This window comes from Esox lucius, chromosome 6 (assembly GCF_011004845.1).
Source record: "Esox lucius isolate fEsoLuc1 chromosome 6, fEsoLuc1.pri, whole genome shotgun sequence".
NCBI lineage: Eukaryota > Metazoa > Chordata > Actinopteri > Esociformes > Esocidae > Esox > Esox lucius.
In genome coordinates this window covers 27,689,139-27,715,097 of record NC_047574.1, presented here as the reverse complement: position 1 = coordinate 27,715,097, position 25,959 = coordinate 27,689,139, and the positions used below count along the sequence as shown (strand labels likewise).

At 39.6% G+C, this 25,959-nt stretch overlaps 1 protein-coding gene across 4 annotated transcripts in view; it reads left to right on the top strand.

Annotated features, from left to right (window-relative positions):
• dntt (deoxynucleotidyltransferase, terminal) overlaps positions 1-25,358 on the top strand; it is a 75,830-nt gene extending 50,472 nt beyond the window's left edge. For 2 of the 4 annotated variants that reach the window (XM_010897008.5, XM_010897006.5), the window contains exon 11: positions 22,600-22,775. In XM_010897008.5, coding sequence (XP_010895310.2) covers positions 22,600-22,686 — 87 coding nt within the window. In that variant the 3' untranslated portion in view covers positions 22,687-22,775. Of the gene's footprint in view, positions 1-1,107; positions 1,245-22,599 lie in introns of all 4 variants that reach the window. The other 2 variants (XM_010897005.4, XM_010897004.4) reach the window with 2 other exon arrangements.
• The last annotated feature ends 601 nt before the right edge of the window (positions 25,359-25,959 follow it).

Below are 25,959 nucleotides of genomic sequence, written 5' to 3'. Positions count from 1 at the left end.
CAATGTTTGGAAATTATCTGTATCATATTAGCTTGCTTTCTGGCAGCACTGGTGGATATATTTAAGCTAAAAGCTGATTTTAGCAGAACTGCTGTCAGTTATGGAGTGCATTTTGTCACAACAACAGCCGTGTTGCTCAATGAGTAAGAGTAACTTGCTTATGGCGCCTATAACCTTTGTAATAATCAACATAAACATTTTGCGTCATTCGATTCACACTGAGCACAACTTTATTAAGAAGAAGTAATAACAGAGCTTTGAGAACACTATGCTTTCTAATTGCAGTCTAGATAAAAAAAATTTTTTTTAAAACATTAGGTATATGAAAAGTCACAACTGTTGCAGTCTAATAAGCCTTGAGCTCCACTCTAACCGCATTCGAATTTAAACACCAACAATACATTTATTTTCTTTGACAGTATGCTCTTTACCAAGCATGTAAACCAAAAAAAAAGGCAGCAACAAATTAGTCTGTCAGTGAGAATCCAGTATGGCGGGAAAAAAAGCCTCACCAGACAAGCACCACATACAAGCATAGTTTAAGGGAAGCATATTAAAGAATAAACATAATTTCAAAACATAATTAAAAGCTCTGATGTAAAGAACCATGCACGTGGACCTTTTGACAAAGCCTTCTCAGAGTTTCCTCCTCCGGGTGACTGTTAAACCTTTTCAATATCTTGGAAATATAAATAGGACACCCCATGAGAACACTCATTTAAACGACTAGGAACTGGGTGATTATAGTCATTTGGACTTCTAGTACTCTTGTGTTCGTTTATTCCACCTAGAGGTTTTGCCAACATATTTACAATCATACTGTTACTTGTAGTAAAGCCTATTTAGCATTGCGTTTTGCCAGACTGACGTCCAAACTTTTTGACAGTGGTGCTATGCTGCAAAATCCCATCTCTGACAAGCACAAACAGGGTTGGTTTGGGTCCAGCACTAAGGCATCAACTGGTCTATTGCGGAGGTTAGAATCTCTTTTAGTAACAGAAACGGGTGAATTGGATAATTGTAGGGTCTGATTGGACCCCACATAGGTTCCTTCGTGCTGCTGAAATCATCCCTCTCCCTTTGTCTCTCTTTCTCTTTGTTCAACAGCTTACACTGACAGTGGAATCTCGATTCTCTACTCCTATGCCCTCATCTCCTTTTCAGGGGCTGTGGGAGGAAAGGGTCAAGGGGATGGGACCTCTGGCATTCTTGTTTCCAATTACCAATCCTTCAGCAACAGACAGGTGTGGAGAGGCGTCTTTAACATTGCCAACAAATGCGTGTTTAACACTAGCGATGCCTTAATGTCACACACAAAGCCTCTGATCCCAATCGTCACATAATGTATCTTTTGTATACTGGGAAGAAATGTGGCCATAATCGCATTGTGGACAAGATCAGGAGAGGAGACTTGTTAGAAACAGGTATAAACAGGGTTTTAGAGAAAGCTCCCAATGCCACAATCCAGTGTTAATCCATCCATGTTGACGTTCCTTACAGTCTGCATAATTTAACATCTTTCATGTCAAACACTCAACCACAGTGAAGTGTTTAGAACTGCTTGTCATTTTTCCCGACACAGCATGTGGAATACTCCCAACTTGCCTTCCTCCCCCCTCTCTCTTCATCCATCCCTCCATTCTAAGAGTGGCGGAGGAGTGGACAATACCGGGGCAATTGCACTGGGCTTTGGGGAGCAGCATGTTTTGAAAGCTCCCCAGCTGGTGCTGAAAGGCGCTGTTTGCAGAGAGGATGAAAACTGCCTGGAAAGAGGCCCTTCGTAGAAAGCAAAGGGAAGATCTGGAGAAAAGGCTGCAGGTTTAACTTTGAGGCTCATCTCACAGCAGCCCTCAGAGCATCACACAGACACTTGTGATGTGTGAAAGACAGACAGACAGAAAAAGAAGGGTGTAGTGCTTTTTCTATGAGGAGACTAAGGCAGTTTTAGATTTGTAGCATTACAATTTTATGATCTCTTGTGGTCAGACTGCGCAAACAAAAATGGTTCAGTGGATTTGTCTAGAGACTTTTTGATGTGACTGCTAACTAGTCACTTTGATGCCTGAGTTTTTTGTCACTGGTTATTTGGACACCTGGATTGGATGAAATTAGGTCTTTAACTGGACTGGACATCCTTATTTTCCATTAAGAATTTAATCCACCATTTCATTTGTTGAAAGCCTATGTTCCAATATTGGGTACAATAACTTTTGCCACCCGGATTGCTAAGTGGACAGCATAGACAATAAGTGAAAGCTAAATGTATATTCTGGTCCCTGGAGAAGGGGGGAAACTCTTAACAGAATTACTTGTAATCATGAATGCTAAATCATGGTGTGGAGTAAATGGCTTCCTTATTGTTTCATAATTTCTGCAGCAAAAATGCTCAATGCTTAATACAAAGTGGTTAACACATTACAACTAGTTTATTTAACAGTGGTTGTCATGTTAGGAACCAGTTTATATTATAGTGGTTTACACACGTTACAACAAGTTTGTTTTACTGTGGTTCAAAGGTGTTACTACTGGCTTATTGTAAGATGGTTCTCACAAAATCTGAAATTGGAATGGGGTTGACTTTATTTCATTGACTCCTGCTGCTGGAAATGCTCCCCGCTTTTGGAGATTTCTTTCCCGTTATGTGTCCTACTGAATACAACCCATATTAAAACATCTACCAATTGGGCTACAAGGGGTCTCCTGAAAGGGATGGTCCGATCCTTAAAAGGAATGATACTACCCATCACACATACAAGCATAGCTAACGTTTGCATAACTAAGTTAGTGTACATAACCAAGTTTTTCAAAACTTAAATAGCACGCTAGGTGGCATATACATGGCCTGATGGAAAACCTAATTCCATACTGTACACCATGAATATCTTGTAAATAAAAGTTGCCTAACTTTTTATGAAAGATTATACAAAATACTATAGAAAACAAAAGAAAGAAAAAATGGTTATAAACAAAGCTCAACAATCAAACTATATTCTTGCTGTTTAAATTAATCTCTGTTGGAAACGTGGACGGTTTCCCTGCTACCACATTCTGCACTTTGTGATGACGTCGTACTTAAGTGTAGTTCATTGAGAGCCACATTAGCAGCTAATTAGCTTCCTGTAGTTTTTGGCTAAATTTAGGCAAATATATTGATATAAGTCACCTTGTCTTATATATATTTACTTGGTTATTAAAACGGCAAGGAAGTGTAATCCTAACCAAAACACACCTTATTTGAACTAGATCTAAAAACCCACTATGGAAAAAAAATATCCCACTATGTTTTATGGGCATTATGATTCATACTATTTCAGTCAATTTCACAAAGCGTTTTAGCGCTAAAACCAGCTCCCAAATCTGGGAAAAGTTAGGAGTAGTCAAGAGGACTCCTAAATCAGAGATCAAATCACAATCCTAAAGGCTGCTGCCAGCAATCTGCCTCGTAATCCGGTGAACATTTTAGAAATACTTATTTACACAGAGCTTTTAAAAGGTATCCGCTTAATCTCGAGGGTACAGTAGCCTATAATGATCATAGTAGTCACTTCACCATCAGAAACAACCCAATAACACCGGAGATTAATGTTGTGACAATTACGCTACTTGGCCACTAGAGAGATGCAGCTATGCAGCACAGGCGAACTAGATAGATCTGTCAATTGAATATTACATCAAACAATACATGCCCTCTACAGACCCCACATCGTCTGAGAAATCATTCGGTTTCCTCATTTGCCAACTACAAAGAAACACAGACGACGTCATGGCCATAGCTGGACCACCCGGTGTAGTTTGTGCTATAGATGGGACGCATATTTGCACTAATTAATGCACCATCAAAAGATGAACGTACACTTCTTTACGAGCTGCCAGACATAAGAGGCTGACAATTAGCTGAACATATCTTGGCTAGTCAGTATGTCATTCTTGATTTCACATTTAATCAGTGACACTCAACATTTGTATTTGAATATATTTTTTCCAATATGGCAACATGACACATCGTTCTATGATGAATTTACTGACCGAGACCCCTCCCCTATTAGCCAATCTCGGTGGGCATAAATAGGCTTGTTCGTGGAACAAAACATCATCCATAGCAACGGGGTCAACCCCGCCCTTTCTCTTACCTTAAGACTTCTCCCCATTCATTCGTAAAAGTTGGTCTTTGCAGCTTTGTGGTTTTAAGGGGAAACTCTAGCTAGGAATTTTTTGTGCTGTTTAGGAGTCCTCCTTTTTGGCATTAACGGATAGCCCTAACCCTAACATCTAATATTTTCCTAGCCTGTCGGTTTTCTGTGAGCTGCTCCACATAACCAGCTGTTTAGATCTGCATGCTCTCCCTGCCTGAAACTGTATGAGCTATGTATAGGCAGCATGTTTGCAGCTTCATGATAAATAATCAACATCTCAAACGAACAACTTCAGGATACTATTGTTTTATATAGATTAGGCTTATAATAAGTATGATTACAATGTTGTTTTAAATTGTATAGTCTACCAACATAGGTACCATACTAGGTAACACTTTATTTTATGAGTCCCATAAGCATGTCTGTAGATATTGTACAGAATATTTACTGACTTTCTACTAACCCTTACTCTATTCTTAACCTTTTTCCTAACCCTAACCTTAACGCTTACCTTAAACATAATGCTAACCTTAGCAGACAGGTGCTTATTAACAGTTTGTTCAATGTCTGTTAATATTACTATCTATAGCAAAATGGATATTGAGACTCTCAAAATTAAGTGTAATCCTTCTTAATTACTGTGGTGTTTATTTGTCAAGAAATGTGAACATCTCTGTTATTGTTCTACAGGAATTTGAAGCTGTTTATTTCCTCACACTTCCAGCGTAGCACCCCAAAAACCATCTCGATTGTGCTAGGACAGTACACTCTTGCAATGTTAGTGCTCTAGTTTTCCAGTAACAAAGACCAAGAGGCAGTCACCTTCAAACATGTACTGTATTCCGACAGCCAGGAGCTGTTCGATTACTTTTATGTGTGAAAGACTGCTTTGATCACGCCAAATTGGATTTGGAAATTTCTTTGGTTTATCCCTGAGTTTTGACATTCAGAGCAAGCTGTAAAGCTTTGGCTTTAAGAGGGTACAGTGTCAAGGGTTTAAGCAAAGGAATAAACCAAGGCTGTGTCTTTAATTGATGAGAAAATGCAGGCTTCTTTATGCATTTTCTTGTTTTATATCTGTCAATTCACGTACAGTGCGTATAGAAAGTCACCACTCCCTTTCAAAATGTTCACCTTTTGTTGCCTTACAGCTGCATTTTCAGGCTTTATTTACAACAGTAACCTACAGTATCTAAAACCCTTTGAAAATGTTTCAAAATGTAAACAGTAAAATAACCTATTTGGATAATATTAACTCCCCTGAGTTAATACTTGGTGGAACCACATTTTACTTGAAATTAGTGTGTTTGAATACAGCTCTGCTAACTTTGTGCACCTAGACTGTGCAATATTTGCCTATTCTTCCTGGCAGAAGCGCTTATAGACTGCATTCTTAAAGTCATTCGACAGATTCCCATTGGGATATCAGTCAGGGGTCTTACCAGGCCACTAAAGCTTGTCCTACAGCCACTGTACAGTTGCTTTGGCAGTGTGCTTTGGGTTATTGTAACGTTAAAATGTGAACCATCTTTCCATTGTCAACTTCCTGGCAGAGGGCTGCAGGTTCTCTTCAATCTAGAGACTGTCCATTTCTCATTCTATCCTGACAGGTGTTCCAGTCCCTGCTGAAGAGAAACACCCCCACAACAAGATGCTGCCATTTTTGCGTGCAGGTCAAAATGTTAAATTTTTAACTTGACCACAGCACCTCTGACCACAGCGCCTTTTGCCACTTGGCCTTGGAATTTACAATGTCCTTTTGGTCAAGCTCAAACTGAACTTGATGTTGTCCTTTTTGAGAAGTGTTTTTTTTCTTGCCACCCTCCCATATATGGGCCAGATTTGTAAAGCCCTTGTGATATTGTGGCCACTTGCCCGCATTGACCAGTCTTTGCCATAAAGGCCTGAAACTCCTTAAAAGTTGCCATTGGCTTCTTGGTATCATATCAGTCTCCTCTTTGCCCGGTCATCCAGTTTGAGGGGACTGCCTGATCTATGCACGTCTGGGTGGTGCCATATGCTTTCCAATTCTTAATAATTGTTTTAACCATCTGATTTTATGTTTTATCATTTCAGACTTTAAAGCAATAAAAGGTGAACGTTTTGAAAAGGGCTGATGACATTCTATACCCACTGAAACTGTAGGCGTATGTATTGAGATAAAGAGGGTGTAAGGAAACTAGTTTAGTTTAAAATAAATCTAATGAGAGCATTTACAGATTCTAACCATAGGAGGAAAAAGTACATTTCATTTAGTGTTTCAGCTAACATTTGCCATGAGTATATATAGTCTGGTGATTTCTATTGTGAAGAGATTGACATGCTTTTCATACAGAGATCTCTTCAAAGCCAACCCTTCACAATGCCTCTCACTCTCCCACTCTTTGAACATGAAGCCTTTTCTCCCCATCCGCCAAAGAAATCACAGCAGCTGTGACAGGCGAACAATGCAAATATGGACTCTTATCTCAGGCTACAATTGCCATGTGATTGGGTCATTTTCCACGGAGGTCAGAGAGACAATTAAGGGTTGGGGAATAAAAATGATAGCGAGAGTCATGTGGAGAGAGAGAGAGAGAGAGAGTACAGTTAAATTGATGGTGTGCAGTGAGAGAGTGACAGGAGCAGGCTGCTGGCATGTGGTGGTAAAATACTGAGAAAAACAGGTCTCCATGAGGAAAAAGTGTTGAACGCTGCTGGTGACAGACATCAGGAAGTGATGCAGGTTTGTGTGTGTCTGCATGGACCTATGATAGAACATTTCTTTTTGGTTTGAGATTTGACTTTTGAATAGGGCTACTAAAAGATCAGAGGACACTGTTTCATTAAGCTTTACTTATCCATTAATTCATTGCGTTGAGATCGACTCCCGGATGCGTATAGGCTGCTTGTGATAGGGCCAGGCTAAGCAATATCTCTGTTGTGTGATCGTAATCTATAGAGGGATCATATGTTAGTCAACATTCATTACTCTGAAGGTCAGTGCCTTTTGGAAAAAAGAATGTATCCCTGGGAAGCAATGAAATGGAGATTGAGATATGGATGGAGAGATTGAGACACCTTGTGCGAGAAAATAAAGAACAAAGACATGCGGGCCAAGACAGACACATGGAGAGACAGACAAACAGATGGAGGAAGAGACGGAAAGAAAGGAAGACAGATCGATCAAGAAACAGATAGTGGAAGGGACACAGAGAGAAAGACCTACAGAGGGAGAGGCAGATGGAGGGAGAGGCCGACACATGGAGGAAGAGACAGGAGAAGGCAGAGGTGGATATAGGGAAAATCATACATAGGTGGAGATGGAGGAAGAGACTGAGAGGGACAGAAAGACAGACAGAGGAAGAGACAGGTAAGGGGATAGACGGGTATGGGCTGTGACAGATATTGGGTGCGAGTGATATGGGGAAAGACACAGATTAGTTCTCACCAGGCTGAATAAAACCACTTGACCCCAGTAAAAATGACTGCCACCCCCTCCCTTTCTGCCACCCCTCTTCCTTTCACCCCCCCTTCTTTCCTCACCTTCTCTCTCTCCTTCCAAACAAGGCCTGTTAACACTATTTCCTGGAAGGAAACATTTTGTATTTATAGATCCTATTCTGCGCCAGTGTTTTTGTGTTCAAAAATGGAATTCAATGGCAAGATATTTTCATTGAATCCACAACCTACAATCTATTCTTATGGAATTATAAAGAGAAGAAAGCAGTTCTGAACCCAGAAGACATCCGAAGAGAAAGCGTGGGGGAGGATGAGAGAGATGAGGAAGAAGGAGAGCGGATGGGGGGTGTTGTCCCCCTGTGCTAACTTTAGAGATATATCTCCTGCACTCTATTATTCTCTATTATTGATGAAAGTGAATGGCAGAGGTTTTCTCTTTGGGTATGATGTTGGGGTCAACCTGTCTGTTGTGTCACCTTAAATGATTCAGCTCTAGTGGCCGCGCGTCTATTCATCTGTGACTCTTATTTCAGTTTGGTCAATGATTTATTCACGGTATGCACCACTGACCAATCATTGGAGCAGTTGAGACCAATCCTTGAGGCACGTATCAGAAAGAATCTATGGCTATTTTGTACTATTCCCGCACCTGTGACATGACATCCTCTATCCAATCAATCAAATGATATTGTATTTGTATTATCTAACAGTGAAATTAGGGGCTTTATAAGAAGAATTTAAGTGAATGGAGTAAAGTTCAATATAGAAGGAATAAACATAAAAAATGATGGAAATAAGCACTAACGTTAACAGAAGGTATACTTGATTGTTGTGTGGTTTATGTAGGTATAGATAGTGGTAACAAATGGTAGATAATTAACAGTAGCAGCAGTGTGTGTGTGTGAAGTGTATGTGTGTAAAGTGTATGTGTGTGTGGGTAGAGTCTTACATCAGCTAGCAAAAAGAAAACTGTTCAGTTGACTTTAATGCCGGTTGTTTATTATGGTGATATTATTCATATGAATACTTCTACTTCTGTTTTAAAACCTCTCAACATAGTTTATCGTAGTGCATTGTGCTTTATTACAGGTGAGAGTAACGTAATTGCTCTCTATATCAGAAAGTAGGTTGGCCCTTCTTATAGTCACTTAGATTTATGCCTTTCACGCTTTGTTTTTAAGGCTCTCTTGAACAAATAACCACCATAAATTACTTCTCTGCTAACACACAGAAGTACAGACACAGATCTCAGGAATGGTTAATTCTAGAGATCCCTTCAATCTTCACCAAGTTAGGAAAAATCTGCTTTTAGTTTTTCTACATATCACATTTGGAATAATTTCCAAGACAGAATATTTTCATGAATAATGTGTTTGCGATTTATGAATTGTGTGTTCTTCATTTCTTTAATTTCTTGTGTTTGTGTTCCCCACATTTTATACTTGGAACTACATTTGTCAATGTAGAGCTGACCCGCAGAAGATACCCATTGTCCCCCCTTGCTTAAATAAAGGTTAAATAACAATGTTGTTTGAAATGCTGAATATCCTGAAATGCTGCTGTAGAAAGAAACCCGATAATGATAAAATGTATTCTATTTATACATGGGATCAACCAACTGAGAATGAAATCTCTTTAAATGGTGCCCGGGATTACAACAATAAACAATAAAAACCCACTCAAAAATACAGATTAAGTAATAGCAAACACAATTCACCGTAAAATGGTCATTCTAAAAAAATTTAACTGCATTATAGGCACAGTAGCCTTCAAATTAAAGCCACTGGGGATAGAAGCTGTTCAAGGTTCTGATCGTTATTGAATTGAGCCACAAGTACCTCACGCCTGTTTTGGCTTGAATGGCTGACAGTGTCTGTGTGTGTGACAGAAAAAGAACAAGTGAAATGTAGCGCGCCCTAATGTAACAGTTTGCTCCAACTGTAATTGTTTCTATACAATAGCAATAAACATACATTCAAATCAGTGACATTTCTTATACTATATCTTTTATCGCTTATCCTAACTATACAGTTAACAGTTTAAAATATTATTTTCCAAATATATTTAACAGAGAGATTTTAATTAAACAGAATCTTCCCACTGCTTATACAGCAGCATCTGATCACAATGTCTGGATGAGAAAGCAAGTCAATTGCTCACGCAAAATCTTCCCTTTTGTAACAAACCAGTTAATTATTTACATTCTTCAGAAAAGCAGAGAAACCTAATTTATTGTTATCCTTAAAGGAGCATTCTCTTTAGGTCTGTACAAGTAAGAGGCTGGCAAAACACCCGGGCTCATTAGCCAGCCAGGAACTTCGTAATACTGCTGCAGTTTAGTACACCTCCCAGAACTTCATGGATTTTTCCCAACTTCATGGAACTGCAGCATTGTGTTGTTTACTGCATTGGCAGAAATGCCATCTGACTGCAGGTTGAAAGTAACTCTGTGTATCGAGGGAAAGTAAATAATTCACTAAAGGAAACTCTGAAACTCTAACTTGACAGTTTCAAATGAAGTCAAATATAATGAAGGAGGGGCTCTGGAGCTGCAAGGGTGTGATACGTAGAGTCATGTGAAAAAGTACATACTTGTTTAAAATTCCAATAACATGAATTATAATTTAATTCCAATGTATTCATTAATACATTTATAAAGGAAACCCAACTTAACAAATTACACCAATAAAAAGCAACCAAAATGTGCACCCTTTGTTTCATTAAAATATAAATACTATTTCCTAATTCGGAAACAGTACACCCCAAGTGTCAACAGCTTCAATAGCAGGTATTAGGGTGCCCCCTTGGACAGAAATAACTTATTGTAGACATTTTGTTTAACTGTCTTTCTGTCTTTTACATATACTCTGAGGCACTTTTTGCTTCAACTGTGTCATGTTCGAGGGCTTTTATGCATGGCCCGCTTCAAGTTCCCCATAGATTTGGGCTATGACTTGGCCTCCATTTCCATATTTTGGATCCTTTCTGTTGGCGTTTTCCAAGATTCATGTTCAGTCCAGCTTCAGCTTTTTGACAGACAGCCTCACATTATCCTCAATACTTTTCAGGTTGACTCAAAGATGGCATGTTGGCTAGTCATGAGGCAGCAAAGCATCCCCAAACTACAATGCCACTGCCTCCCTTGTTCTGTGGTGTCTGGCATTGCAGCAAAACAACGCCACCTTTGACTCATCTGTCCACAGCACATTGTTCCACTAGATTTGGTCATAACCCAGGTGTTGTCTGGCAAACATCAGTGTTGTTTTGATATCCATTTTCGAGAGCAGAGGCTCCTTCCTTCCTGACCTTCAATGTCGTTCTTGTTTGTGCAGTGTTCTTCTGAAAGTTGATTCATGCACTTCAATCTTGTTACCCTGAGGTTTTTAGAAACTTCTATGAGAATATTTTGGTCAGATTTTGGCCGGATTTAATGGGTGCCCACACGTAGATTTCCAGTAGTTTGGAATTTTTTCCATTTGTAAATGATCTGTCAGACAGTACCTCACAAAGGTGAGTAAACCCCTCACTTTTTTGCAAATATTTGACTATATCTTTTCATGTGACACTGAAGAAATGGCACTTTGCTACAATGTAAAGTAGTGAGTGTACAGCTTATATAACAGTGTACATTTGCTGTCCCCTCAAAAAAAAACTCAACATACAGCCATTAATGTCTAAACCGGGTACACTCCTATGTGAAGATGTCCAAATTGGGCCCAATTAGCAATTTTTCCTCCTTGGTGTCATGTGACTCGTTAGTGTTACAAGGTCTCAGGTGTGAATGGGGAGCAGGTGTGTTTAATTTGGTGTTATTGCTCTCACAGTCCATACTGGTCACTGGAAGTTCAACATGGCACCTCATGGCAAAGAAATCTCTGAGGATCTGAAAAAAATAACTGTTGCTACATAAAGATGGCCTAGGCTATAAGAAGATTACCAAGACCCTGAAACTGAGCTGCAGCAAGGTGGCCAAGACCATACAGTGGTTTAACAGGACAGGTCTCACCGTGGTCGACCTCAGAAGTTGAGTGCACATGCAGCATCATACCCAGAGGTTGTCTTTGGGAAATAGACGTATGAGTGCTGCCAGCATTGCTGCAGAGGTTGAAGGGGTGGGGGGTCAGCCTGTCAGTGCTCAGACCATACGCTGCACACTGCATCAAATTGGTCTGCATGGCTGTCATCCCAGAAGGAAGCCTCTTCTAAAGATGATGCACAAGAAAGCCTGCAAACAGTTTGCTGAAGACAAGCAGACTAAGGACATGGATTACTGGAACCATGTCCTGTGGTCTGATGAGAACAAGATAAACTTATTTGGTTCAGATGGTGTCAAGCGTGTGTGGCAGCAACCAGGTGAGGATTACAAAGACAAGTTTGTCTTGCCTACAGTCAAGCATGGTGGTGGGAGTGTCATGGTCTGGGGCTGCATGAGTGCTGCCGGCACTGGGGAGCTACAGTTCATTGAGGGAACCATGAATGCCAACATGTACTGTGACATACTGAAGCAGAGCAGGATCCCCTCCCTTTGGAGACTGGGCTGCAGGGCAGTATTCCAATATGATAATGACCCCAAGTGTATTGTGTTATTTTGAGGGGACAGCAAATTTACACTGTTATACAAGCTGTACACTCACTACTTTACATTATAGCAAAGTGTCATTTCATTAGTGTTGTCACATGTAAAGATATAATCAAATATTTACAAAAATGTGAGGGGTGTACTCACTTTTGTGAGATACTATACATGTATGCCTAAGAGTCTAACTATCTTACAACATTTTATGAAGTTGGCCGCAATGTATATACGGTTATACTGTTTTTAAAACCAATTGTATTCATTATTTCTAAATGTCTTATCAAGGATCCCCTTGACTGGTAACACTGTTTATAATTGCTCTTTATGACAATTATGCCTGTCTATGTGAATCACAGTTCACTTCTCTTGCAGGTGCAATTTTAACAGTTGACAGAGGCGCCTTATGACCGTGACGTATTGGAAAGGCGTAATGATGTAGGGTTGAAGGAAGGTGTCACAGTAAAGAAAGCAAGCATTCTGTATCACAGATGAGGTGCAGTGATATCACATTAGCATACATTTGACCATTTCCCCCGACAAATAGCTGCAATTTACTAATGTTGATGCGGCTACATCAACATAAAGGAAACAAACATATATAAAACCACAGAGGCCAAATAAACATATTCTTGGTGTATGATTAAAAGGTTGATTATCTTGCACTGTTTAGTGCATTGGGCTGATTAGCAGGCTGAGAGAGCTTGGTAATGAAAACCACATTCAGCTCAATAGCCTTTTTATGTTTCCAAGTGGTTTATGAGGCTAACACTAATTGCTGGGTTGATTAGTGATTTGTCGTCTCTCTTCTCTCCATGGTTCTATTCTGCTGCCCCATGGTGCCTGGAAAAGGCTGGATTGTGTGTGTGTGCGCATGTGTGTGTGCGCATGTGTGTGTGCGCGTGTGTGTGTGTGGGTGGGTGTGTGGGTGGATCGTTTTAGTAGGGCATTGGAGGACCAAATTGACTCCCACTTTTCCGCCACTGTCAGCCCTTTCCTGTGTGCTGCAATAAAGATAGATTAACTTATAGAAAATCTAAAGATTTTTCTGATTCATCAATCTCATGACTTTAATGACCTGTTGCCTGGTGGTGACAGTAAGGAGAAAAGGATCTAAATAAAAGGAGAGAAATATTGGGGTCTATGCTGGAATGCCTTACATAATAGCCCCAATATGGTATTGTTCATTTTCCATGGCTTTATACTGTAGTAGAGAGAACACAGGATTAGTACACTATGAATTCAGTAGAAAGGACTAACAATAGGTAGTGATGGGCTAATTGGCTCCGTACTGTTCCAGTCACTAAAATGCATTGAAGCGATGTTTAAGACGTGTGCTGATACACTTCTGATCACGGGATGCCAAGCACCAAAACGTTTGTCACATGATATTAAATGAAACCTGTGTCTGTTGAGTGTCAAATATGACACCTGACTGTCTCAGGTTTTGAAAACCAGGTGGCAATACCAACAACTTTGAATGTGTTGTGAGAACAAGACAGAGACATTTCTGAGATTACTGAGAGGTTGTGAGGGTTAGCTGTGGGACACTATAGGTAGCCTAGTTAGTAGTAACTTGTTGCAAAATGCAGGGTTCCACAGTTCTCAGATGCCTGAGCACACATGTTGATGCTTTCAAACAACTTCTAATAGACACCTTGTTTAGCAATTTAAGGACAAACTAGTTTAACTATCTTAACATCAGTGGTTGTTCAGTGTGTAGTGTCACCAACTTCTAAGTAACACTACATGAGTTTGAATCCTGATAAAATGTCGTCCAACTGAAATGTTTTCAGTTGAAACACCATTGTTTCGTTTTGTGCATCCTATGACACACCTTTACCATACAAATTATTATAATAGATTAATATAAATCAAACTGGAAATACAAGAGATGTGGGATACAAATCACGCATTCTGTTTTCCCTTTTCAATGAGCACACCCCAAACCATTACCCCACAAAATATTTCCCAATAGTATGTCAAAATGCGTCTGTATGAACAATAAAAACCTATGTGAAAATACATAAAAATTACATTTGTTAAATGTATTTCTAACTGGGAGATGTCACTATTGAGTAAATGTGTTGTGCATTTCATAAAGCCTTGACACTTATGTTACAATTGTTTCTATGTTTCAGAAAGTGTAATTCTGCCCATCGATAGAAATAGTTGTCAATGCTCAGACAAAATAACCAAATGCAGACTCCTAAGGCTGGAGTTTTGACGCAAAGGCAAAGTTTATTTAAACAATTAAAAACCAAAGTACAGGTAGACAGGATTATGTCGGGCAGGATGATGTTTGGTAAACTTTGAGAAAAGAAAACAAATAAATACATGTAGGGGGGGGGGTGTCCAAACTATTCCACGGTGGGCCATGTGTCTGCAGGTTTTTGCTCTCACCTAGTACTTGATTGATTAATTAGGTCACTAATTGGTTAGTTTCTACCCTCACCTGGTTGTTTAGGTTTGAACTGGGAACCAATTTATAGGAAAAACCAAAAACCTGCAGACACACGGCCCTCCGTAGAATGGTTTGGACACCCCTGATGTAGGGATTGGGAAAAAACACCAGATGAACTGGCATCAGAACAAACAAATAAGGAATGGCTCGATCCAGACATGGAAAGTCTGCGCTGACACCTCCAACTAGTGCCTCCATTCCTCTAATGCCATCTTCACCTCCATATTCAACTTTCCCTGTTTCTGTCTGTAGTCCCCTACTGCTTCAAACTGACCACCATCGTCCCTGTACTGATATATTATTATTCTTAACTCTGACTATGTAGTTGTCAAGTGCCATGTCACAATAATTTTATTGTGCAGAATGACTGTGATGTTCAGTGCATTTGAGCAACTCTTTTTTTCCGCAATGTCGTAATTCCTCTCCACAGGGTTCAGCCAGTGAGTGAGGAACGTGCAGGGGTGCAGCTTCTGATCACAGTCCGAGCGTTGGGAAATCCCTGCTCTTATGTTCAAGGCGCAAGGCGTCAACTTCCATCAAAAACTGGCTGGAGGGTTCTGGGTGGATCAGCATGGGAGCAGAAGTGAAGCGTTGTTTCAGGTCCACAAAAGGATGGGCAGCCTCAGTAGATAAGACCAACTGGACCTTAGTGAAAGTGAGTGTGGTGAAAGGAGATGCCTGAGTGCTGTTAAACCCAGATGAAATGGCAATAGAAATTCATGAAACCTAGGAACCTATTGAGCTGTAGCTGGGACCTGGGCTGTGCCACTCCATTGCTGTGCTTACATTTACTAGGGTCCTTCTGGAGAGGCTCCCAGCAGTGATGATGTGGTCCAGGAACAGAAATCGTGGAATGGTGGAAATCACATGCTTTTCAGCATGTTCTGGAGCACATCATTGATTAGAGCCTGGAACACAAGCAGGGGTGTTGCTCAGTACAAACCGTATCACCAAGTATTCATAGTGGCCACTGGCGGTGTCTTGCAATCATCCGCAGGTTGAGCTTGGAGAACCTGGTCACTCCCTGAGACAGCTCAAAAGCAGCAGAGATGAGCAAAAGTGTCTAATGGTTTTTGATGGTGATGGTGTTAAGTCTCAGGTAGTCAATGCATGGGTGCAGGATTTTATCCTTTTCCACAGAGAAGATATCCTTTTCTCTGTGGAGGTGAGGTCCCGGGGGTTGTTGGATATCACAGTTGTAAGGCCAATGCAGAGGGTGGGTGATGGCCCGAGACTTGCAGAAAACCTCCCAAAGATCCAGATATTCAGTCCTGACAGAGGAAAGGTCAAGGTCGTCCTCCAGGCCAGGGAGGTTAGACACTGGGGTGTGCTGCATGGACTTCAGACTGCATAACCCAGCCGATGGGATGGCCGTCTAAAGCCTTGATGGGAGCAGAGAGGGGTTGCGTAGGGATCCCTAGCTACTGGACAAGGACGCAGTGCAAAAACTCTTTGGCACCAGAATCAATGAGAACCTGGAGGGAATGAAATTGGGATCCCCAGAGGAGGGCAGCGTGGTCCAAGTTGTAGGGGACAAGGGGTCTCGCGCAAATACTGATAAGCCTGGTCTTTTAACAGGCAGGTGGCGATGAAATGAGCCGGGTTCCCGCAGTTTCGGCTGCTGAGGGAGTCGAGGCCGGGCTGAAGCTCTCTAGCTGTGAGCTCATCCTTGATGATGTTCCATTGCCTGTGGAAGAATTTATCAAAGAAGGAATACGGGTTCCACAAGCTCTTTTAGGCTAGGGTACAGAACTCAAACGGCAGTAAACTCCTCTAGACTGTGGCGGATGGGGGATTGTTGCCCCCATATCGTAGAAGCCCAGGCCTGGGTCCCCCCAGACATCAGTGTGATGAGATATGCTATCCCAGAGCTATCTATGGGAAATGAGAATGGCTACATCTCTGAGAGAGAGCACTGTTAGAGGAAACATTGGCAGGTTTCTGGGTCTCCAGTGTATTGCTCCAGAGGTAGGCTGAGTTCTCTTGGGTAGGAGGGTTGAAACGTCATTCAGTGTAGGCTTGATGGGAGCTGCTGGAACAGTTTTAGAAGCTTTAGACCCGACTGCAGACTGAGACGGAATTGCCAGCCCATCAACCCTACTGTACATTCAATGGCATATCTCCTCCAGCTACCCCTCCTACCAGAGTGAACCCAGCCTACCTCTGAAGTGCAGGCAAAGTATATTTAAACAATCTTGTAAATCAGGAAATGTACAAGCAGGCAGGATCTGTTCGAGGCAGGCAGAGGTTCAGTACCTGGGAAATCTGGGAGACATAATTGAGAACAGGAAAAAATAAATGCATGTTCATCTTGGAGAAAAACAGAAGATGAACTGGCATCAGAACAAAAAGAGAACACAGGTTAAATACCCAAGAGCAGATGGGGAGATGAGACACAGTTGGTCGGGATGGAACACAAGACAACACAGGTGAATGGTGTCAGGGTGTGACAATAGGTCAATGTATGTGGAAACAATTTTTTGTGTTCAGGAAGTTCATCATAACTGGCAATTGAAATGACTATTTCAAACTACTATATTTTCCTTGAATACTTTAAATTCATTTATTGCTTTCCAACAACAGAAAACCAACAATCTTGAATTTTAATATTCTTCAGACGTACTAAGTTCTCCCAGTGTGTTGTACGATAGATGATAAATATCTACACAGAGATAACAGTCAAAAAAGCCCTCCTCAACAGGCCTCCTGTTGGGTTTGTTTCTAGTATTTGTGTTGCCTTTGTGCGTTCACATGTACCTCAGGGATTATTGAAAATCTGGACAATCTTTTTCCAGCTGGAAAATGGTATTTATATACTTGGAAACAGTTATATGTAACTTTGCATTGTAAATAATGTGTATACCACTGAATATCTGCAGGGGATGGAAAAATAATGGAAAGACCACCTGGAAATTAGTTACTTTGAAGTAAGTATATCACAATTACAAACTTCGCTGTAGAGGTCACATTAGGTTCATGAAATAAGTAAAACAGTCTGATTACTCTTTCACCCTATTTCCTACATATGGACAGGTTAATGTTTGGAAAAAACCAAAGGATGCCTTCAGTCCACAATGTCTGCTGCCTATTGTTAAACATGGTGGAGGATCCCTAATGGTATGAGCAGCCATCTCATGGGAGTCTTTGGATCTCCTGATTGCTCTGTATGGTCTCATAAAGGCTAAAGAGTAAGGGGCCAGGTGCACTCTATGGTGCAAATACTTCTCCCTCTTGATTTTCCAGTATTCCAGGATAATAATGCCCCCATCCTCACCACTAAACTAATATAAGAAGGGTTTTATAAATACCAGGATGACGTTGAATGCCTTTGATGGGCTCCCCAATCACAAGATCTGAACATCATTGAACATTTATGGGAAGATTTCCACCTCCTTCAATGCTCAAAGAACTGAAGGCTTCTCTTCTTGATGTATGCTGCAGAATCCAACTAAATACATTTCAGATCTTTTATTGGAACTTTTCTCAAGGCAAAGGGTAGCCCAACTCCTTAATAGGTCCTTGATATTGATACATTGTTAGGTGTTTCTATTATATTGTCCAGCTTCTCTATGTTATACATGGTTACATTTATGCTAATGTCACTTTAAATGACTCCTCTGATGGCATTTATTCATTATAACAATTACAGTATAGAATTATATATGGATATATATATATATTATATATATATAAAAGAAGACAAAGCAACTGAGGAAAAAGTATTGCAACTGTGTGTAATGCTTGACTGAAAGGCTTGACTGAAGATCCAAATGATCTCCATAAAGATAGATGTTATTTATATAATAAATATTAATGGAATCCCTGTTTTGCTACATATGCTTAAACTAATAAAGTAGTATAATAGTTGCTTTAAATAAATATATATGTATATATATATATGTATATATGTATGTATGTATATATATGTATGTATGTATGTATGTATATGTATGTATATATATATATATGTATATATGTGTATATATATATGTATGTATGTATATGTATGTATGTATGTATGTATGTATGTATGTATGTATGTATGTATGTATGTATGTATGTATGTATGTATGTATGTATGTATGTATGTATGTATGTATGTATGTATGTATGTATGTATGTATGTATGTATGTATGTATGTATGTATGTATGTATGTATGTATGTATGTATGTATGTATGTATGTATGTATGTATGTATGTATGTATGTATGTATGTATGTATGTATGTATGTATGTATGTATGTATGTATGTATGTATGTATGTATGTATGTATGTATGTATGTATGTATGTATGTATGTATGTATGTATGTATGTATGTATGTATGTATGTATGTATGTATGTATGTATGTATGTATGTATGTATGTATGTATGTATGTATGTATGTATGTATGTATGTATGTATGTATGTATATTTATTTAAAGCAACTATTATACTACTTTATTAGTTTAAGCATATGTAGCAAAACAGGGATTCCATTAATATTTATTATATAAATAACATCTATCTTTATGGAGATCATTTGGATCTTCAGTCAAGCCTTTCAGTCAAGCATTACACACAGTTGCAATACTTTTTCCTCAGTTGCTTTGTCTTCTTTTATATATATATACATACATATATATATATATATACATATATATATATATATATATATACATATATATATATATATATACATATATATATATATATACATATATATATATATATATATATATATATATACATATATATATATATATATATATATATATATATATATACATATATATATATATATATATATACATATATATATATATATATATATACATATATATATATATATATATATATATATATATATACATATATACATATATACATATATATACATACATATACATATACATATATATATATATGTATATATGTATGTATATATATATATATATATATATATGTATGTATATATATGTATATGTATGTATGTATGTATGTATGTGTGTGTTTAGAAACTAGAGAAACATGCCCATCAAATTTGTCCTGGCACATTAGACCATGCTGGAAGACAAAACAAAAACGTGTGTGTGTGAGCATGGCCCTTTGAGTAACAGCCAACCATTACCATCAGCCCATCGATCAGCCTGTGTGTCATGGCAGAGAGGTAGTGACAGAGAGCAGAGCTGGGGCAGATGTTCACAAGGCCTGATGTTCACACCCAGTAGTAATTATGTAATGGACAGGAAATGCACAGCTGATTAGCTGCTTGTTAAGGCAAGGACCATGACATGCCATAACGCACACTCTCCTCTGGCCTTTGGACTGAGCTGGTACTGCTGCACTTGTCAGAAATGTAGTGCTTAAATTGCATCTTTGCAGAAGTCCTAACGGAATAATAGGGTTTACGCTGAGCCACAAAAGAGCAACCAAATGTACTCAGCCAACAGACATTTTGTTGGTTTGCTGTGGTCTATAAGTGAATCAAGCGAAATTGATCCCCAGAAGAGATTGGAGGGATTTGGCAAAGTTCACGTTTCACAGATCAGACTTTGTGTTGATCTTGGACAGTGGTTAAATTGGTCAGTACGTTTGAGTTGATTCTTGTCTGTTCCGTTTCCTTTGTTTGCTGGACTTAAGAGATTCTCATAGTTTCCTGTATTATTATTATAATATATTTTTTAATAGTTTTCAGATTTTACCCATTGAACAGGAAGCAGGAATCATATTAACAAGGCATGAACACACTGCTTTAGTCTACAAGCAAAACCACCTTCAGATGTCCAAAGCCCTGTTGCAGCGTCACCAATTTCCAAGTCACTGTGTAGATTTTCACTATTTGCTCCTGAGTGGAGAGAACTCTCAGTAGGCTCTGGTACTAGGGGGTTGTGAAGAAAATAGCCAATGCTAGCCATCTCTGTGGAAAGGTTTTAATGTGCTTTAACCATGGGGGACTTTTCAATAGAGTGCTCTGAATGGGATACTGAGCCAGGGTGACCTGCAGTGATTCAATTTTTTTCTCTTAGCTGGAACAAAAGTGTGTGAGTGCTCGCTCAATTCGTATGTTCCTGAGACTCAGGTCACAGTGAAATTTTGACTTTAAAGACTCAAGCTTCAACTGTATGATTGATTTTATCAACAGAGATAGAAGTCAAATGAAGATGGAGAGAGTGATACAAAAACAGATTGGACCTGGACAGGCTTGACTGCTTTTACGCAAAGTGCGCTCAAGGCTTCTAATGCACCCCTTTTGTCATTTGCATTGTAAACAACGAGCTTGCACGGCGGGAGACAAGCCTAGAAGTGCTTTTGGCTCTCTCCTACCAGTTATGCTTGGTTATCATCGGCTTAGCGCTGACAGAATGGCCCAACACGTCACCATTTTCCCTCTCATTTCTATGTCAGGTCTAGTTTAGCACTTCAAGGCAGGACTTGTCAGGATTACAGCTTCTCATCGAGCCTCTAATGCTCAGTAGGTATGTCAGGCTCGTCACCACGACGTAGTCATGGAGACACGGCCTGTCACATGACATTTGTGTATGCCAAACCGTTTAGACCCCTGGCGTGGTTTGTCAGTGAAAATGATTGTCTCGTCAAGAGTGGCGTTTCTCTCAGAGCATAGTTTCACTTAGCTAGACCTTGTCGTTGTCACGCATCCTTGTTCGGTCTGGATCATTTTGTATTGGTCGAATGGACAGCAGGTGCCCGGCGGTTAGATTTTCATTGGACGTTACAGTACATCACAGTCACGCGGCCATTGGCACGAAGAGTTATGTTTCTTCTCTGTTTTCAGAGAGTTCTTCTGTATTGTCATTTGCAGCAGTAAAACACACTAAAATAGCACAAATCAACTAGTATTTTGCTAACTTTTTAATCTGCTATTTCCTGGCCATCCTCATGCACCTATTACAACACTAATTGAGCACCATTGAAGTTCTGCCCAAGAAAGCTATTTGACTGATTCAATGTTTTATGAGGATTCGCTGATTTACAGCAGGTTCCAGACCCTATTTAGCTCATTTTCCTTTGTGGATTTTTCCAGGTCTCATGTTTAAGTACATTTTTATTACAGTGAGGAGGACACAGACAGCTGGACATAAATCTAGGTGCTCACGGTACAGTCAGTGTTGGCTCATTTACAGTTCTATAGCAAATGGTGGCCATGGTATTGATAGCCTCTATTGTAGCACACATCTTAATAGTTTTTATTTTCATCAGATCATAGCTACTGTGCATGCATGGTTCAAGGGATGCAATTCAGAAGAAGTAAGAAGACAAAAGTCTGAAGGCAAGCGCGTAACTGACCTTACTGGCCCTTGGATATTGTGTTTTCCTCTTTGCATTCATCTGAGACCAACATGAGTGACCTTTGATCTGCTCATTCTTCTCTTTTTTGTCACATGTGATGTTTTCAGTGAGTGTGTGGCGTCTTGCTGTCAAGCCACGTCACCCTTCACAGTTTGATGCGTCGGCAATGTTGCACATTGAAAAAAGACAGCAAAAGCCACACACTCCAAAGGCTCCGATGCAATCATTTATTTTTTCCAACATTTCAACAGACAAGCTGTCTTCATCGGTGTATCAGCTGAAAGAGTCAGATGCCTAAATCAGATTCCATTGAACACTTTCTAATTATGACCAATATTGCTGTTATTCCATGGGTCAATTTAGCAGTAACACATTTAAAGGAGAAATTAATGGATAACATTCAAATATTAATGTGGCAACATTTTTAAAACAATTATTTGCAATTAAATACAACCCTCTTTTCCAAAAGGTTGGGAAACTGTGTAAAATGTGAATGCAATTATGTGCAAATCATGTAAACCCTATTGTAAATACTACATAGACAGCATATCTAATGTTGAAACTGAGAAATGTTATTGTTTCTTGAAAAATATATGCCCTCTTTGAATTTCATGCCAGCAACACATTTAAAAAAAGCTCATGTCAACCTAATTTCTGAATCTAACCCTTTGACTTTGTCTCTGTTTTTTCACAGAAAATGTTTTTATCCACCACAACTGAGGAAGACATCTTTGTCCATCTGGGTTTGGAGTATGTGGAACCTTGGCAGAGAAACGCTTAAGAGCGTCTTCCCCACACGGACACCCATAGAGTACCACCGCGGTTACGCACAGTACAAAGCGTCATTCCCATCTGTCAACCCAGCTCAGCTACCCACTTCTGCAATCTTCTTTCAAAGAGCACAATCTGGGTAGATTTTTATAGTCGTGTTCCGTTGTCATGCTGATTCAGTATTCATGATTCTTGTCTTTTCATCATGCCTTACTTGTTTTTGTTAGCCTCTTTAACGAGTAAACATTCAACTCTGTCAATCAAAACCCTCTCTTCTCTGGAAATTCTTATCACAGGGATTGATGAAAAGTTAAATGAACAAATGCCCACCGTGGCTACAAGGTAAAAAAATAAAATGGCAAGAGAAGGGAGAGTGGCGCTAGTGCGGGCAAGTGAGAAAAGAGCCTAGTGGAGCAAAATGGTTGTAATCACCCTCCAACTGGTAGGAGAGCGCTCGTTGTGATTTGGAGCCAAGCCACCTGGGAATTCAGAGGACGGTAATTGGCTACGGATGGAGTTGTATTCCCCCGTTTAGTCTCCGTTTGAACCTCCGCAACCACTGGAGATCATTTAGCGAGCGATCTGTACCCGCTGCAGCCTCAACCGCCTGTGTCACAATGAAAATCTTCCCCGGGTGCAGCACGGTAAATTGCGCCAATTAAAGCCAATCAGCTGTACTGGGAGATGCTGCAGTCATATAACAGGTCAGTTCCCATTGAGTATACAGTGTCGGTTGTTAAGATAGATGTTGGCAATTGCAAACCTTTATACCGGCATACACGCGTATGTAAATCCTGATGTACCAGCAAACAACGGATTGGGTATGGAGAGTGGTATAGCTGTGATCGTCTGGGTGTTCTTCAGTTAGAGGAGCGTGGGATGGGGTTTGATGTGAGTATAGGATGTTTATTTAAATATAAAGAAATACCAGTGGTGGGATTTTACATCGAAATACAATAAAAAAAATATATAAATGGGGTTAGTAATGATGCAAAATACTCTCCATGCATACTGTCAGAGCTGATCAACCTCTGTAGGAAAAAAGTAGTAATATAACACACTTTGACAGGGATGTCATAGGGGCCTTCCATTTGGAATGCCTGGTACTATTCCTCCTATGGTAGCTATGCTTGGTCATTCACATTTACCTGCGAAGGATATAAAGACCATGATCCTCCATCAGCATGGTCTGCTGTCCTATTGACAAACTTAGCCCAGTTTCCCACAACGCTCAGGTCAAGCAAATCCCATGCTACCTCAGAAAGTGGAGATATACTATACATCACTGGGACTATCACATCCTAGTGAATCACCCTATTTTAAGACATTTTAAGTAGAGCATCCCAGGCAGTTTGAGGACTCAACCCCAGGGCCCAGCTCTCACTCTCCCCCCTCAGTCCAACCCAGGCAGATTGGTCAAACAGTGAGCCACACGAATGGCTTTTGCTTTGAGACTACTGGGTGTTTGTGCTAAAGCAGGACCTCCAGCTGGCTGTCTCTGAAGGTCTGGTTCCTTTGGTTGTGAAGCAATTAAACAATTCAACTTTCTTCACTCCTCAGGTAAGGCAGGCGGCTTATATAATACTACATGGAGATATACGTCTTTTCAGTCATTACTATTGGGATCAGGCCTGACAGTTGCACAATCTTGCCACTTTCAGCAGTTGAAGTCTTGGTTCTGTGTCTCTTATCAACCAAAGAGGATTGCTCTCACATATCACACACTCCACAGTGTGCATTCTTGCTACAAGGTGAGGAATCGATTTGAAAGAAAATCAGCTAAGTGTCAGCAACCACAGTGTAGGCAAGTTTATTACTGGCCATTTCATTCATTCATTGTTTGTTTGCTTGGCTTTGCAAGGAATCAACAGACCATTCAGCCCCTCAATTCTAGCAGCAGTGATATGCACCATTAACTTATATTACAATATGTCTAAAAATGCAATAAAACAAAACGATGGGAGCATCCACCAATTATCTCCCCTAAAAGCATGTGGTCTGGAAGAAGGGAACAATATGAGTGAATTCAATAATTCAGGGGCAGGGTTCTTACTTCTCAAATTACTTGAATAAACAAATACACAATACTTGGTTAACTTTAACAAGTTAATTGTTAATGTCATGGTTACCAAACAAAGGTAAAGTACAATATCAGCTCTACAATATTTTTTATTTAAATAATAATTTCAACATTTCAATCCCCCATTTCCTTACCATATGTGAGCTTTTTCGTGACTACAATGGTGAATGTGTGAATAAAACGACAGCTTGTGGTTAATTTGCATTAAAGTGCTTTATTCGCTGAAAAATTGCTGTGTTTTGCAGTCCAGTCACTTTTTATTTGTCCCTATGCAAACAACAGTTTGTTCTCAGCAACATTCTACTGGTAGTCTTCAATCATCGTACTCCAACACCTATCCCATTAACATGCTATGATCAATCATGGACTTGGTCATTTAAATCGGTGGGTATACCATGTATGTATATATCAAAGGATTTTAGTAGCAACCGTTTCCTTGATAATGAGCCTATGCATCCTCAAATGTCCCTAAATAAACCTCAATATAAAAACAAAGTCAGGGGAGTACTATGCTCTATCAATTGTTGGAGGTGATGATACCAGGAGTTTGCATAAAGTCTTTCTAAGACATTGACAAGGGAGCTATGGTATGGATGACCGGACCATTCAGTAAAACACTATGTCCACAAACTGCCTTTAAGCAAACGTAGCACTACTTTTATCACTGAATAGAATACGATTTATGGATGCTTTTGTGTGCTATGTGTAATCCATTGTTAACAGTGGAGGGTAAATCTATTTGAATACAATCACTTTTTGAAATCCTTTTCATTTTAAGGAAATTGTCTAAACATATTTGTAATAAAAAGTGTGTACTTCGATTTACTGGCTTACTACCAAATTATATTCAAATAATGGTTGGAGGTCCACACATCAGACAATGAACTAAACTTTTGGATTAAACTGCTGGAATCACAAAAAATATAGATAATAAATATTAATGCCCATTTGAAGTAACATACAACAGTGAGGGGACCATCATTCTCAACTTCAATGAGGTACCAATTAAATGGCAATAGTTTCAAGGCACAGGTCCATTCTATTCATCCTGTCTTTAAGAGCATGTTGAGCATATCCAGAATAAAACAATACAATTTCTGGATGTAGAATTTAGTCTAAGCAGTGAGGAAATTTAAATTTAGTTAAATTCCTTGAATGCTAGAATGGCAACTTACCCTTGTATGGTACAAACACGTGCTCCAG